Source organism: Eleginops maclovinus, chromosome 20 (assembly GCF_036324505.1).
Source record: "Eleginops maclovinus isolate JMC-PN-2008 ecotype Puerto Natales chromosome 20, JC_Emac_rtc_rv5, whole genome shotgun sequence".
Lineage (NCBI taxonomy): Eukaryota > Metazoa > Chordata > Actinopteri > Perciformes > Eleginopidae > Eleginops > Eleginops maclovinus.
The window spans coordinates 22,309,881-22,325,946 of NC_086368.1; the positions used below are offsets into that span (position 1 = coordinate 22,309,881).

The 16,066-nt window shown below is 40.3% G+C and overlaps 3 protein-coding genes across 3 annotated transcripts; all 3 read left to right on the forward strand.

Annotated features, from left to right (window-relative positions):
• Positions 1–168: 168 nt before the first annotated feature.
• zgc:109965 (Nicalin-1-like) lies at positions 169–5,768 on the forward strand. Its single transcript, XM_063911656.1, has 16 exons — positions 169–298; positions 879–1,058; positions 1,814–2,004; positions 2,223–2,367; positions 2,459–2,556; positions 2,695–2,772; positions 3,392–3,495; positions 3,701–3,789; positions 3,873–4,012; positions 4,104–4,282; positions 4,370–4,457; positions 4,572–4,610; positions 4,896–5,068; positions 5,161–5,214; positions 5,296–5,374; positions 5,507–5,768. Exons 2-16 carry the CDS (start codon positions 917–919, stop codon positions 5,561–5,563), a joined length of 1,656 nt encoding a protein of 551 aa, XP_063767726.1. The 5' UTR covers positions 169–298; positions 879–916; the 3' UTR covers positions 5,564–5,768.
• Positions 5,769–6,758: 990 nt separating this feature from the next.
• Positions 6,759–9,206, forward strand: LOC134883565 (uncharacterized). The gene is made up of 5 exons (XM_063911985.1): positions 6,759–6,893; positions 7,765–8,072; positions 8,164–8,196; positions 8,305–8,406; positions 8,488–9,206. Exons 1-5 carry the CDS (start codon positions 6,774–6,776, stop codon positions 8,576–8,578), a joined length of 654 nt encoding a protein of 217 aa, XP_063768055.1. The 5' UTR covers positions 6,759–6,773; the 3' UTR covers positions 8,579–9,206.
• A 57-nt stretch (positions 9,207–9,263) lies between these two features.
• myorg (myogenesis regulating glycosidase (putative)) lies at positions 9,264–15,824 on the forward strand. The gene is made up of 3 exons (XM_063909867.1): positions 9,264–9,358; positions 11,757–12,129; positions 12,259–15,824. Exons 2-3 carry the CDS (start codon positions 11,867–11,869, stop codon positions 14,048–14,050), a joined length of 2,055 nt encoding a protein of 684 aa, XP_063765937.1. The 5' UTR covers positions 9,264–9,358; positions 11,757–11,866; the 3' UTR covers positions 14,051–15,824.
• Positions 15,825–16,066: the final 242 nt, after the last annotated feature.

Genomic DNA, 16,066 nt, shown 5'->3' on the forward strand with positions numbered 1-16,066 from the left:
CTACTGTATGAAACCTTTTGCCTCCCACACAGAGTCTCTGCGGGTGATGTGTGATTATCTACTCAAGTGAATGAGGGTAGATAGAAAGATAGAGGAGTAGTGAGTGTGATGGGTGGGGGGTTGGGTATTTGTGATTAGCCTTGAGTTGATCCTTTGGAAGCAGATGGTGAATGGTGGCTTACCTACTGTACAGGAGACGCCTTGAATCCCAGGAGCTAGTTTCATGTCCGAGCTGCAAGGAGCAGCACTGAGGAAGACGTAGGACGAAGGTTCATGAGAAAGGAGCGCTGGGGGACTGGTGAGGAACATTTACCTGCACACAAAAAGATAGTGAAACTTCCTGGATATAGATAGTTTGTCATCTGTCAGTGTTAGCGAGACTACGGTACACTCTACATGGCCTTAGGGATAACCAACCTTATTTGACCGTCAAATACAGCAAAAATCCTTACCATCAACAAATATTTGTACTTTATTTTCATAGTATTTACATTTTACTGTGTATAGACTGGCCTTGTATGTATGGCCTGGTCTATATTGATATCAGGACAGAAGAAAGTCAACACATCTTCCATCACAGATTGAAAACCACCTGTTTCATCTACACGCTGGCCAAAAAATTAAGAAAACCTAAAAAAAAAACGTTGCACTTCTGTATCATTTAGAAAGGTTTGGCTTTAATTGAAGCCAATCCAGTATTACTTAAAATGGTTTGGCATAGTGAAAGCTAATGTACTGTTTGCTTATTTCTGTTTACAGTATATCATATCTTCATGGTTGATTGCATGCGTTGTTACTTTGTATAAAAGCATCAGCTAAATGAAATGTACTGTATTGAATGAAGCGCCCTGTAACGTCACCCTTCCCTCATACTGTAGATTGAGGCTATAAGAGGTCGCAGGCAGGACGTGACATCATGTGGCTGAGAGAGCTGAGGGTAGCTGCCCTGCTGCTGCTCTGTGTCCAGTCCCTGCATGGCTCTGCTTTCCTGACTGTTTCCTCCCATGAGTTCACTGCCTACAGGATGCAGCAGTACAACTTAGTACAACAGAAGTATGGTAAGTTCAGGACTTCGAATCTAGTGCTGGAAAGTACATTTACTAAAGCTATATACTTAAAGTTCTGAGGTAGTTTATCATTCAATTTATGCTGCTTTTCAGCTGTATTTATTATTTATACATTTATAATTTGTGCTCCAGTGCATTTGTCTCAGAGTTGTAGTAAAAAGTCCCTTTTTGGATTAAAGCAACATTATGTTAGAGCTGTTGATGCAACTATCTCAAGGGATAAATGCATCTACAGCTTAAACTTAAGAAAGAGGTATGAGAACTGTTACATTTGATAACCTATCGTTATCACTGATTCAAGAAGATTGAAAATGGAGTCACACAAGTCGCAACGCTAAATAAGGTCAGGGGCGTAAACAAAATATTTACTGGTGAATAATTATTGCAGATGCACTGATTTAAAAAAATGTGAATTGAAATGAAGACAATTCAAACTATTAAAGTGTTTTATTTATAGCAATGTGTACTACTGTATAAGCTGATAATGTTTGTATTTAAATGTTTATTATAAATGCAAACATATAAGCTAACTTATTAAATGTACAAAAGAAAAGCACATATTAGGAATACTAAAATTAAAGTATAAATAAGTACACATCCATGGCAAAAAATGATGAGCAGCAACCTAAATAACTTAGTGACAAAGGTAATGTAGTGGAGTCTTATTTTCTTTTGTATTTCTGCTTTGAATAGCAGGTTAAGTGGCCTGTGTTGATTTCCCGCTTGTATTTTATCTTTGTGTTCAGGTTGCCGTGGAGCCCTCTTGGGGGCGGAGGCACGCTCAGCAGACGAGCCGGTGCTGACCCGCCGCTGCGTCATCATGAAGGTGCTGGACTTCACCACAGAAAACTACCTCGAGGCCCAGAGGCAAAATGCTGCTGCCATCCTCATCCTGCTGCCCAAAAATATCTCTGCCGTCCCCTATGATTCTGTACAGGTAACAAGTTGTCCAAAAGCACATTTTCGCTCCAGGACATGCTGCAAGGCAAAAAAAATAAAAATAATGCAGCATCTTTTGTGATCCATCAGGCAGTTTCTGAATATAATATCTCACATCCTAGTGCTTCAGGGTTTAACAGCCTGCTCAAGTGTTAATGATCACCACAGGGCATTAAAAGAAATAATAGTTTCAACAATCCCCTTTTCCCCTCGCAGTCCTTCATGGTGAGTGAGAGTGAGGCCCTGCTGAAGGAGATCCTTATTCCAGTATATGTGGCCCCTGAGGATGAGAAACTGCTTATCATGTATGAGGAAGTCAACCAAGCTGCAGCCACCCGGACCTCGTCTATATTTGTCAGAGGTGAGGGGAGCAAGAGGTTATTTTTAATGTGAAGATGCTGAAAAAAATACATGTGCATACTGAGGTTAGAGTGCTTTTTCATTTTTGGCAGTCTTTCGAAGTATGGTGACAGCTACAGCCTTTCAGATGTCATTGAGCAACACTGCTGCTATAAAAAGCAGCACTGACACCTCCATCACCACACTGGAGGTGAGTACGGGACCATGAAGGTCAGATGAGTTAAAATATTTGATTGGCATTCTTGTAGTTTTCAGTCAAACTGGATTAGTTTGGCTTGTGTTTGGTCCTCATTTCTGCATGTATAACGGCTGATTTTTTTTTCTTCAGGGAGTGCTTTCCGGATCCGGGGAGGATGCACCAACAATCGTTATCACTGCCCACTATGATACTTTCGGGCTAGCACCAGTGAGTTACATAAAAAGCAGAAATCACATTTTCAGCACTGTTTGGTTGCTTCTTTATTTACATGGGAACTACTGAACATACAAATCCAACATGTACAAGGAAATATCAAGGAAAATGATATGAAACCCTCCAGGGGGCATGAAAAAAGGAACTTCTGGGAAATAAAACAGGAAATAATTGCAGTAATGCAATTTAAACAGTTTGTATGTATCTATAAATCTTTTAGACAAAGCTAAAAACAGAGAAGAACATTAGTTTAGCAATAGCAACAATGCGTCCCTTCCCACAGCAGTGGTGGACATTAACTTAGTACACATACTTGTACTTGTATTTTGTCTACTCCACCAAAATCAAGAAAATAATTGATGATGTATAACTATAGTTTGAGATAAAACTTTAGCTACCCTGCAACCTGTACATTGTAATATAAACATTGAAACCTATACTGAACTTACTTTAAGATATTGCTTTTTGTTTTTAAAATACATGTGGATTCTAATGTGTGGAATAGATATGGATTTTATAATTGTATGCAAATATATCATGAAAAAAGATTATTGTTTACAGTCGCAGTATAATTCATTCTTCATACATAAGTTTGTTTGTGTTTTTAACACAGTGGTTGTCTTATGGTGCAGACTCTAATGGCAGTGGAGTCACCATCCTGCTAGAGTTAGTTCGTCTCTTCCAGAAGCTTTTTAGCAACCCAGGCACCAAACCACCGTGAGTTACAGTTCCCCCTGCACAAGAACCTTTTGACAGAATGTAAATCAAACTAATTGGTGTTTATGTGTCCAAATTTCCCAGTGAGGCTAAAAATAAGCTATGAGCATACGTTTTTGTATGGGTGAAGACAGTGACAATAAAGTATTTGTTGCATCCAGGATACAATTCTTGATGATGTTCTGATTTCTTCTTGGCCTTTTAGATTCAATTTAATGTTCTCCCTTACCGGAGGAGGAAAATACAATTTCCTTGGCACAAAGAGATGGATTGAAGAGAACATGGACCATGCTGGTGAGTTTTTCGTTTTTTTTGGACTACAATAACCGAACATATTCAGCTCATTTAAATTTTACATCCAAACCTTTTCCCTGCAGAGTCCAGTCTGCTCCATGACAATGTGGCGTTTGTGCTGTGTTTGGATACACTGGCCAACAGTGATGAACTGCACATGCACGTGTCCCGCCCTCCTAAACCTGACACACCCATACACTCTTTCCTTGAACAGCTGGAGGAGGTAAATAAACTTTACTGCAAAGTCCAAAAAAACTGGAGTCTGTTTATCTCAGTGTTTTCTCAGACTCCAAAATGTATGAATTCTCCTGCAGGTGGTGTCCTCCAGATTCCCCTGGGTGAAGGTGGGATTGGTCCATAAGAAGATCAATCTTGTGGAGTCCACAGTAGCTTGGGAACACGAGCGCTACAGCCTGCGCAGGATACCAAGTTTCACTCTGTCTCATCTGGAAGACCCCAAATCTGAGCTCCGTGGCTCTATGCTAGACACCATGTGGGTTCTTAATTCTGTTAATGATTATTAGGCTCTGGATATGAAGAGATGATACAAAGAAACACATTGTTCTGTGTGTTCTCCCAGGTCACAAGTGGACTTCAGGAAAATGAGACGTAATGGCGTCATCGTAGCAGAGGCACTGGCACGTTATATGTACAACCTTTCTGACAAGGTGAATAAAAGCATAAAAACATAATGCGTGCATCCAAATAGAACAACTTGGTTTCATGTTTCATTGGCATTTTCATTTTGATTAATCTTTATTATTTCCCTTTATTAACACAAGGGTTCACCAAAAGATATGCAGGTGTTCAAGGGCCAATTGGTAAGTTCCTGGTTATTATGGTAAATGTTGTAATCTTTTTTGACAATTGCTGACCTCTGGTGTTGGTTTATGGCCATTGCAGTGTAACCTAAAGGCATTGGTCTGAGTTTTAACTGCTTATTCATCTAATTCATTCAATGACTGATTAAGCCCATCAGTTTAATTGGGGTGGAAATTGCAGTACATTAGGTTGCACATAGGTCAAAACTGGGACTCCTTGACCATAGAATAACTTTACGCTTCCTTTGTTATTTTTGTGAATAAACGTCTAAATTCTTGCTGCAGGACTTTCACGACAGTCGCATGTCGAGTCTGATGTCCTTTCTGACGTCGGTCCCTCGGGCCACCCAGCTGCTGGATAAAGAGCCGGGCCACATCCTGCTGGTTAACTCTCTGGAGCATGAGTTCAAGCGATACCTACAACAGGTTCACCGACACAACTTCCGACAGGACAAGAGGTACAATGTGGAAGAAGAAACAAACACATGCTCTGCAATGCAGGAGGAAAACCAACAGCATCACTAATAATCAACTATTTTTCTTCAAACAGAGACCCTGACATCACCTTTTTTGATCAAATGAACCAACAAATAGTGATGTACAGGTAAATATTTCTGTGTTCAAATACATCTTGTGCTTACTTTTATTTCAATATGTTTGGACACTCACATGCTTTTTCTATCAGAGTGAAACCTGCAGCCTTTGATCTGTTCCTCGGCGGCTGCATTGCAGCTTATTTGGCAATCGTTTACTACACCATTCAGGTTCGTAATTGTACCCTTTTTACATTGTCCATTCATACTGTTTTGCATAGCATCCTGCATTTCTTCTTGTGCTTTGAATACGTGACACTTCAGGTTTGTTCTCTTACAGCATCTGTCTGTTTTCTCTTACAGAATTTTGATTATCTCTACATAAAGCTCAAGGCGGCAGTGAAATCCAAGCACGAGTAAATAAGACTGTGAATCTATGACAAGGGCTTTGAAGTCTGCATCGCACATGTTGGATGTCTACTTCACTTGCTGTGCAGAACATCTAAGCCAAGCAAGAAGAATCTTCTGAGTCTTATCATCATGCATAACTTAAAGAAGCATGCATTTGCTTTGAAATGTATATCCATTTTCTATGAAATACACTGTACTGTTGTTGTTTGGAAGAGATGTAGAGAGAATTAATAAAAGGAAGAGTTTGTGATTTGCCTTACGTCAAAGTAGACTACAAAGGAGAACAAAAACTAGTGATTGGATTTGATTTAGAGGGCCAGTGAAGGTCGTTCCTTCCACATCATTACTATGATTCCCCATGTCCCCTCTGCATCTGTTGACATGGATTTGACTGGCTCAACGTGGCTGTCAAACAAGGCCGGACCACTGCAGTGAGATGAACAGCCAGTTCCTGTCACAGATAACTCAGTGAAAGCAGTGGAGACACAATGGCACCCTACAGCGCTTTGGTGAATTATTGATGCTCATATGGCATGCTGACAGTGAATGGAGGTGACCCTGGGTGGTGGGAGATGCTTAGAAATCCCATCCCTGCTCGAGTTTGTTCCAGTTCTGCAGCTCTGATAAGACTTATGTTGCTTTAACTTTGAGCGGCAAAAGAGCTGGGAGCCTTTTAGTGTTTGAGATCAATGCTGGTTAGTTTGTGATAGCCCCCGGGAGTGAGTCATGGAGAGTGACCCCAGGTATGTGTGTCTCTGCAGGGGGCCTGGTGCTTAAGGGGATTAGTGTCCGAGTGCTCAGGTGGCACAAAGAGATGTTCTGGTTCAGCAAGGATGCTCTTCAACCGTCTCTTACAACATATAGCCTAGATTCATCACAATAGCTGCATGTTTATCAAAGATTTTACCATCTACTGTAGTTGTTCGGTGATCCAAGCAGGGTTTAAAGCTACTGATGCATGCATACCTGCTGTGTTCTGATATATTAAGCACAGAAATAAGTAATATATACACCTAAAGTAGGTGGCGTGCAGAACCCAGCAACAATTTTCAGAGGAGAAAACACACAGCTCAGGACATTGGCATACAAAAAGTGCAGGTAAAAGAATAACAGATGCACACGTATAAGAGGAGGAGCCACCAGGTGACAGGGGAGGAGAAGGATGCTCATAACTTTCAGGCAGACTGAAGGGGGAGCAGATGAAAAGACGATAGTGAAGATGGCTCCTCAACTCTATTTAACTATGTACAAAGAGCAGTTTGCCTCTCCTGGCACAGCAAAACGAGAACAGCTCCGACCCACCTCTGCCAATCGCCGGAACAACCCCCAGCCCCGGCCGGTAAGAGGAACAGCCATGGAATGTATGCTTAAAGGAATATTTATTTATGATTGTGCAAGGACAATTTCTTGAGAAAAATGTATGTGGTAGTTCTATAATCAATGTATTTAGCTACGAAAAGAATTTAACGTGTGATGCATTCAATGTCAAACAAGGCTAATTGGATCATTATTGTTGGCAGTATCTTCATTAAGCCACACTATTGTGTTCTACTTTAATTGGCTGCTGGTTGTTTACATTTCCCTGTGCTGGATGAAAGCTGTATCACATCTATTATTTAGAACTTCCTCAATGCCTATTTATTCACCCGACATGGAGTAAACAGAGCTAGAGATAGAGAGGGTAGTCACTCTCTCTGTAAAGGAAAAAAAAAGGCTAAAGCCTACTTAACACGTTTGAATTTATTATAACTCCAAAAACCTAGATGGCATTTTAAAACCTGAAAGTTCTTTACATTCTGAGTACTGAGAGAAAGACATGATCTTCAACAAATCTTGAAATACCTTGGTAAATTCAAAAAGAATACATACCTTAATGAATAGAATTTTGTGGTCTTTATATTTTGTCCTTTTATCATCTTTTTTATTTTTGTCATATTTACATTCCTTTAAAAACAATTGTATTTAAGTATAGTACATTCTCTCTTTATTTTGTCTAAGCACTTTGAAAGGACAGATTTTAAAGCTTCAATTTAAAACATTATTGTTAATATCCTTATTGTTATTTTTGTATAACCATATCAAATGTGAGATGCTGTATGTTACACGTAAAGAAGATTGTTCAAACTAATAGTAAGGACTTCACCTTATCTCTTATCTATTTCTTTCTCGATTTTTACCTATACATGTCCTACTGTTCCTTGCCTTTACAGGACTTTCTTTTTCCCAAGAGCCTTCAGTCCAACTACAGGTCACGCCGCACATTAGCACACCCCTCGCCCCCTGCGGACATTGGCCGTCCCCTCTTCCCCCCTGTCAGACATTTATCTTTCCACAGTCCAGTTGTGACTTGTCCAGACAGCTACCTGTTGACAGGCAAACCAAACCACATGCCTCCTGTCAACCCACCCACAGCACAAGCTCTGCCCTCTGCTGGCGCACTGCAGAAACTACAGCTGACTGAGCCTCCTTCTGGCACTGAGTTTAAGCTTCATGCAGCTTGGAAGAAGCCAACAGCAAGGTAGCAATACATTAGTTTTATATACAGTCTATATACACTCTAAACAAACTTGACTAATAGATTTTCCTTGTATTGAAATTGACTTTCACAGGGTTGTTCATCCACTATCAGCACCGCTACTCAGGTAAGAGACTGACCTCTGACCTGACCTTAAGACCATGAAAACCCTGGATAATGTACGTTACTGAGCAATATTAATGATTAATTCTGAAAGATTACATTGTTTTAACAGGCAACATGCAGGGGCCCAACTTCGGACAAGACCCCAAACCAGCAACCCTCAATACCACTCTCTGCGGACACAATACCGAAGGTCTAACAGCCAGAGTAATAGGTGCATATTGAGTAAATCTGTCAGTGTGCCAAAAGTAAGAAAACATGTTGTCTAATTTTTGCTCTGATGGTCTCTCTGCAGTGGGTGCTACAGCTGCTTCCATGTGGTGAAGCCCTACCAGGCCGGACACTACATCATACACCCTGAGTTTGTGTCTGAGTGCCTTCGCTAGGACTATAAGCATTGTTTTCCAAAGCGGCAACTGGGGACCTGCTGAGGTCCTTTATAGGGATTGTTAACTTTACTATTGTTTAATTCTTCACTAATTAATCCGGCGAGACAAGGTGTGAGAATGAATAATGTAACTGTAAGCAGCACTTTTAATACTATTATATCCCTAAACAGCGTGGCCACTTTTACAACTCAGTACTAAATCAAGCAGCAAAGATCTTCCCAGAGAGAGGCAATGTGGCCCTAATTTGTTTCAATCTGTGGCATTACAATTGTTTCCTAGTATTAGAGAGATGATTTTATGCATTTGAAAAGGAATTCTTTAATGCATGTCTGGGGGGTTGAAACATTAAGAACTCTGCAAACAAGGAAACTTTACAGACCTTTTATGGGGATTATCGTATGAAATGTCTCTATATAACAGATGTAATATATGACCATACATGGAATTTAAGTCCCCATGTGAACATGACTGTGTTTTTTCAGCTAACTTTGTTAATTGCAGGGATTTAAAACTTGTTTTTGGCTCACTTACAATGCAAAAACCTTGTAATTTAACTAGTGTGACAGGAATAAATTATGTACTACAGTGTACAATCTGTATATTATGAACAAATAAACAGTAATGCTCCCACCTACTGGACTACATTTCCCATGCTGCGGTGGGCGTAGTCAAGGCGGGTACGCATCAATCAACATGCCTTGATGCCTCTTGGTCTTTTTCTGTGAACTGAAGCAAACACGTTGTGCCCGGAGCTTCAGAGGGGGCTGCTGCTGATCGGTAGGCAACACACAATTTTTTATGCACAGTTGAAAGTGAAGCGGGAGGGTAAAAACGATAATAATATAACACTTTTCTAGCAAGGATTCCGGGTTGTTTCCCGTTAACTTTCTTGCACTACCGCGCAACACAACGACTTTCTATACATCGGACTATACTGTATGTGGACTTTGTGGTTACATTAGCCAGTTACAACTATTTTCATACAGCTATTACACAATAATGCATGGATTAAAGCAACGTTTTTATTTTTATTTGAACTAAATACGTACAATTTAAGTAAAAAGTTAAACTATTTCACAGTGAGACGTTACTGTATCTCTGTAAAGTTCTGCCCTGCTCTTATCTAAGTTAGCTGAGTATAACTGTAAACATACACGCTCACTCACGCGCGCTCACACGAACACCCGCGTGCTTCTTGAGCTATAGTGAGCCTTCTCACACTTCTGTTCCGAATGTATCAGCACTTCTGTGTTTATTTTGTCCATGTCAGAAAAGATAGTGGATCGGCTGAAGTGGCAGCTATGACCCCCCTCCTTATCACAGCATAAACAAAGAAAGCTCCGAGTCTGCTTATTGACACTGTTTCAATGAGAAAAACAAGCCACTATAGGCATGGAAAACATGGTGGGTTGTCTTTGTGTGACCTTATAGTGTTAAGATAAATTAGTTATAGGGATATTAACTTTATTTTACATTTTAAGTTTGAGGCAAACTAGATAATTTCATGAATTACAGATTTATTTATTTCAATTGTTATATTTAAAGTAATTTTAATCATGCATTCCTGCCTCCAGCGTCCTCTGGTTACAAATATGAATATGTTCTGTAGAGCTGCAATGATTAGGCCCTAATTGATATATCATATTTTTGTTGTCTAAATGACAAACCTTATTAGTAATTCTTCAAGCAAAAATGGCCGGAACGTTCTGGTTATAGCTCCTCAAATGTCAACATATGATGGTTTGATGTGTAATTTATGTTGTAGTATTAAACTGATTAAATATAGTTTGGTCGAATAAAGATTTCTAAATAGATCCCATTGGACTATAGAAGAATTGTCGATTTAATTAAGAAAATAATGCTTCATTAGTTTTCTTCATTCATGTCCTATTTTGGGGGATCATAGATCAAAAGCAATTTCAACATATCCCCTTGCACTTTGGGGAACTTTAGACAATATAACATGCTGTTTTTACACTTGAATAGAATACATTACATGAAAAAAAAACTGATCAGATTGATTAATAACATAATCAAATTTGATTTACAGCTGTTGAGGTGAATGCAAAAATGATGATTGTCAAGGTGTTTCCCTCTTCAATATGAATACAAATACATACAGTAAACCATCTGGTCACTTCCAGCTGCCAGAGTGGATCTCCAGGGAACCAACAGTTAGTTCTCTGTTAATTAATGATGGGCTCATGTTATCAGTCCTGTTGTTGGAGGAAATCTATACTAAGGATGGTTGAACACAGAATTAGTCAATTACATTGCTAATTAATAGCAAGCATTTTTTATTATCGACCTTTGCTGCCAGTGCGGAACAGAAGGGTCAATTGTGGTTAGGACAAGTCAGCATAATGGGTGTCCTCTGGAGGGGACTGAACTACTCTCTCTCTGCTTCACCTTAATCTAATCTATTCTGATCAGCCAAAGCCACAATAACTAACATCAAATAGTTAATTACCCGTAAGAGTTTTTGCTGTATCCCTGCTGGGAGGGACAGACAGGGTGAAATGCAATACAAAATAACATCAAAATGTGTGTTTATTTGCGGTTTTGGTTGATCTGGCGTGATGAAGCACACTCTCCAAGTTTAGTATTCTTTCCTCTCCCTCCCGGCATTGGCAGAGTATTAAGGCCAAAATCCCCTTTTCTGCTCCTCTACTTCCTTACATACAAATTAGTCTTTTTTCAATTGAACTCATATGTTAGAATTACTGCTGGGAACATCCACTTTATCCTCTTATGGGTAATTGGCAGTAGATTTGTTTTGTTAAATCACACATCTTAAAAGTTTACATTCTGACAGCGTAATACCTCCAAGTGCTTTGGAATCACTTTGTGCAGCAATGCAGAGCATGTAAGACAATGCCAAAAATGTAATAGAGGCTTTGAACTGACAAGGAAACAAAATAGACTGAGAGCAAGCCTGGCAGCTCGTGTTTTTCTGGCTGGGGCTATTTTCCTGGATATACCTGACAGTTAAGTGATTTAAAAGTAACCACAACTGGTATGCTATTTTAGGTGAATATTCTGTTCAAAGGCTAATGGTACAGACAGCCTTCTTATTTTATCCTGAATGCAAAAAAATACAGTTTTTATGAGAAAAGCAGATATTGCATGAAGACTCTAACATTGACTTTTCAAGCTTGTTATCTCTCTCTGACAGGCAGGCAAACAGACATAAAGACGGGGCCAGAGTGCAGCAAATGAGGATCCCTGGAAAATATTTCTATGAGCTTTAAAACACTCAGATTTGCCAACTGAACAGCAGAAGTCATGTACCAAGTTGTACCGGGAGGAGCAGGGGGCACAATTACGGATGTTATCCCCAAGCAGAAACACAGCAAGGACACTCGACCCTTAGTCGGAGCTGGGGTAATCGGCCTGGTGCTGGTAATTGCTGCAGTGACTGCGTGGTGTTATTATATAGCCTCTATACGCAAAGCTGAGCTGCTTAAGACTCAGCTCCTGGATCTGAATAAAGATGGCTACATTATCCGCAACCAGGGAGGGTCTATTGTATTCAGAATGGATTTCAGGTTGGTATTTACAATGGTCTTCACATTTTTTAGCTTTTGTAATGATGCATATGTCAGGTTTATTTGAATATTTCTGTATATGTAATCAAGTAGTTATTGAACAGACATTTTTTATCTATATCTTGGCAGGTCCGGTACGCTGGATTTGGATTCATGCTCCAAAGAGGGGGAGATGCTGAGCTGCGGAAGAACCACTGATAGAAAACTGAACTTTTTCATTGAGACGGTGCGACCCAAGGACACGGTACAATGCTACCGTGTGCGTTGGGAAGAACTAGTCCCTGACATTGCTGTTGAGCATGCCATGACATACACGTTTGCACACTGGTATGGTGGTGCTGTGTCAGCAATTCAACACTGGCCTGTTGCCATTAAAGGCCAACAGGCTCCCAAACCCTTTGTTACAAGTGACATCTACGCAAACCGCAATGAATTTGGTGGAATATTGGAGAGTTATTGGCTTTCATCCAATGCTACAGCCATTAAGATAAATAATTCAGTACCCTTCCACCTGGGCTGGAATGACACAGAGAAGACCATGTCCTTCCAGGCGCGATACAATGACAGTCCCTTCAAGCCAAACCCAGGAGAGGAGCCATGTGCTGAACTCAGCTACAGAGTGTGTGTGGGCTTGGATGTGACATCCATACACAAATACATGGTCCGCAGATACTTCAACAAACCAAACAAAGTGCCTGCCAAAGTCATGTTTCGTCATCCTATATGGTCGACCTGGGCGCTACACAAGACTGATATTGACCAAGAGAAGGTCTTGGAGTATGCTGCCAACATACGCAAGTATAACTTTAACTGTAGCCAACTGGAAATAGATGATCGCTACACAAGGCGCTATGGAGAGTATGAGTTTGACCCCACAAAGTTCCCCAATGCCTCAGCCATGTTCCAAAAGCTAAAATCAGATGGATTTCTGGCGTCCCTCTGGATTCACCCTTTTATTAACTATGACTCGGAAAACTTTCATACTTGCGTAGAGAGGGGGCTTTTTGTCCGTGAGCCTACAGGCCGGCTGCCAGCCTTGGTGCGCTGGTGGAATGGCATTGGTGGTATTTTGGACTTCACAAATCCAGAAGCCCGTGATTGGTTTTCCTCCCAGCTTCGCTCACTGCGCACCAGGTACGGAGTGTCATCCTTTAAATTTGATGCAGGGGAGACTAACTACTTACCATGGAAATTCAGTACCAGAACTCCCATTCGAGACCCAAGTTTTTTCACCAGACGTTACACTGAAATGGCTATTCCCTACAATGATAGAGCTGAGCTGCGCAGTGGCTACCAGTCCCAGAACATATCCTGCTTCTTCAGACCAATTGACAGAGACTCCGTTTGGGGCTACGAGTTGGGTCTCAAATCTATTATTCCCACCGTGCTCACCATCAGCATTCTCGGCTATCAGTTTATTCTACCAGACATGATCGGAGGGAATGCCTATTTGAACCGCACAGAGGGAAATCATGTCTTACCTGATCGAGAACTCTATATCCGCTGGCTGGAGCTGACAGCCTTCATGCCCTCTATGCAGTTTTCTATTCCGCCATGGGAATACGACAACGAGGTGGTTGAAATTGCACGGAAATACACAGCCCTCCATGAGAGTATTGTGGCACCCCGGGTCCTGGAGCTGGCTAGTGAGGTGGTGGACACCGGGGACCCAATCATCCGGCCCCTGTGGTGGATTGCCACAGGTGATGAGACGGCCTATAAAATCGACTCACAGTTCCTGATTGGGGATGACCTCATGGTAGCCCCGGTTTTAGAGCCTGGAAAGCAAGAGCGTGACATCTACCTCCCTGCCGGCCGTTGGAAAAGCTACAAGGGGGAGAGATTTGATATCAAGGAGCCCCTCCATCTCACAGACTATCCTGTAGACCTGGATGAAATTGCTTACTTTGTTTGGGTGTAGCAAGAAGTGAATGTCAAGCTGAACATACTTGATTTAGCCGTTGCTGGAATGTGCTGATAAGACAAGCTTCTCAAATTCAGCTTTGTTCTGCTTTTTAAGAGAAAGCTTTTCTATAACAATATATACAGACTTTTTAAACAACCACTCATTACATCACTCAAGTGAAATTGTTAGGTTCACACATGCTTAGAACCTCATCTTAATTTTAATCTCATTTTAACATGATGGTTAAATCCTATTTTTTCTTTGTTTTGCATTTTCTTTGTGGTTTTATGAGGGATGGCTAGGCAGTACACTACAAAAAATGCAATTGCTGACTGGCCGCCACTTTACGAAACATTTCTTAAAAAGGGAAAACTCAAACTGTGAAGAAAGTAAGGCACAGTTGTTATTGTGTGCCGGACAGTTGAATAAGCCAAACAGATAGTATTTTGGGAGGCAATTGAATGGGTGTCATTAGGCTACCTGAAACCCTCTTCTACGCTTCTGCTCCGAGGTACTTTTCAGGAAGTCGGGTTTTATGCTTCACTTATCAGGATGAATGCTTGAAGTTTAATCATTACAAACTGCATGAGCTCTCATTTGTGGAACACAGTGTCATGTAACTACTCTAAGCGCAGGAGAAGATGCCTTTTATTGGACACTAAATATTTTATGCTCTTCCTCAGGTAACAGCTTTTTCTGGCTGCAGTGAGTTTGAAAGTGTCTGTTTTTGTCTTTGACTTTAATGTGCTCGGCTGACTCCGAATGCAGCTACAGAGTCATACTATGAGCGAATAATACATCGAGCACATAATGGTCTGGTTACTTCTTTCCTTCTTTGTACGCAGTGTGGAAGTCTAGATGCCAGGAATTTGACAGCATTTAATTATCACATTTTAATGGCACGGTTTTTTTCTTGTCGTTAATGTGAATATTTCCTAACTAAGTGCAATGATAAAAATTGCTGCCACATTATTACATTATGAGTTGTTGTTTTGCTACACATTGGATATTTTGTGTTGTTACATTTGTTATGTAATGTTATTGTTATTTTAATCCTTTATGGAGTGATTTAAACCTTTACCACAAATGCCTAAATGTCTAAAAATGATGTCTTAAAACGTCTAAATCATTTTCATAGCTTTAGCTCCCAAGTACATCATGTGATATCGCAGATGTAACGGATATTGATTGTCTTATCAAACTCGATGAAAGGCAGCAAGAGACTCTACTTTCAAAGTTAAACCAATAAAGAATAATATTGGTTACATTGTCCAGCCATAGAAACAAAGGCTTTTGAATCCCAGACCCTTTAATTCTAACATTAAAATCCCTACCTATGATTCCTATGGTAATAAAGTTTGGGTGGATTCTTATGAGCTTTGAAGCTGCAATAAAAAAAAGATGTTACTGTGAAGTAACAAAAACAAACGTCCACATTATTAAGGTGCAATGTTCTTATTTTGCAATTCTTTATTTTGGAACACTGTCTTTGTGGCTTACAGGTTGACTTCAGTGGATTTTGTTGACATAATTTCATCATAACAACACTCCCTATTTATAGCAGTTTCAGCATCTGGGCCAGGCCAGCCTCTGAGGCTATTTCTGTTTCAGACGGTCTGCTTCATGACTAGACCGAGAGGCAGTGTTTCTCGGACTGAATGTTACTTCCCTTAGGCTCTTTGACTCAGCGTGTGTTTTTGCCTCGAGTTATTGTAACTGAACATTGCACTCATTTCGTCAATAGTGCATTTTTGTATGATTGTATTAAAGGAAGTCCTGTTTGCAAGCATTTTTTTGTTGTGCTTGATTTGTACATAACACAATATTGGTTTTAAAAGTCAACATCAAATTAAAGCTACATGAAAACCACTACTAGATGACTGATGACTGTGAATTGTAAATGGATATACCCAACTTTTACTTAAATACCTAGATATATATAACAAGAAGAAAAGACACGACATGAAATTAAGGTCAGTGAGCAGCTGACCTTGCAACCAGTGAGCCAATAAGAACTTTAACCTTTTACGA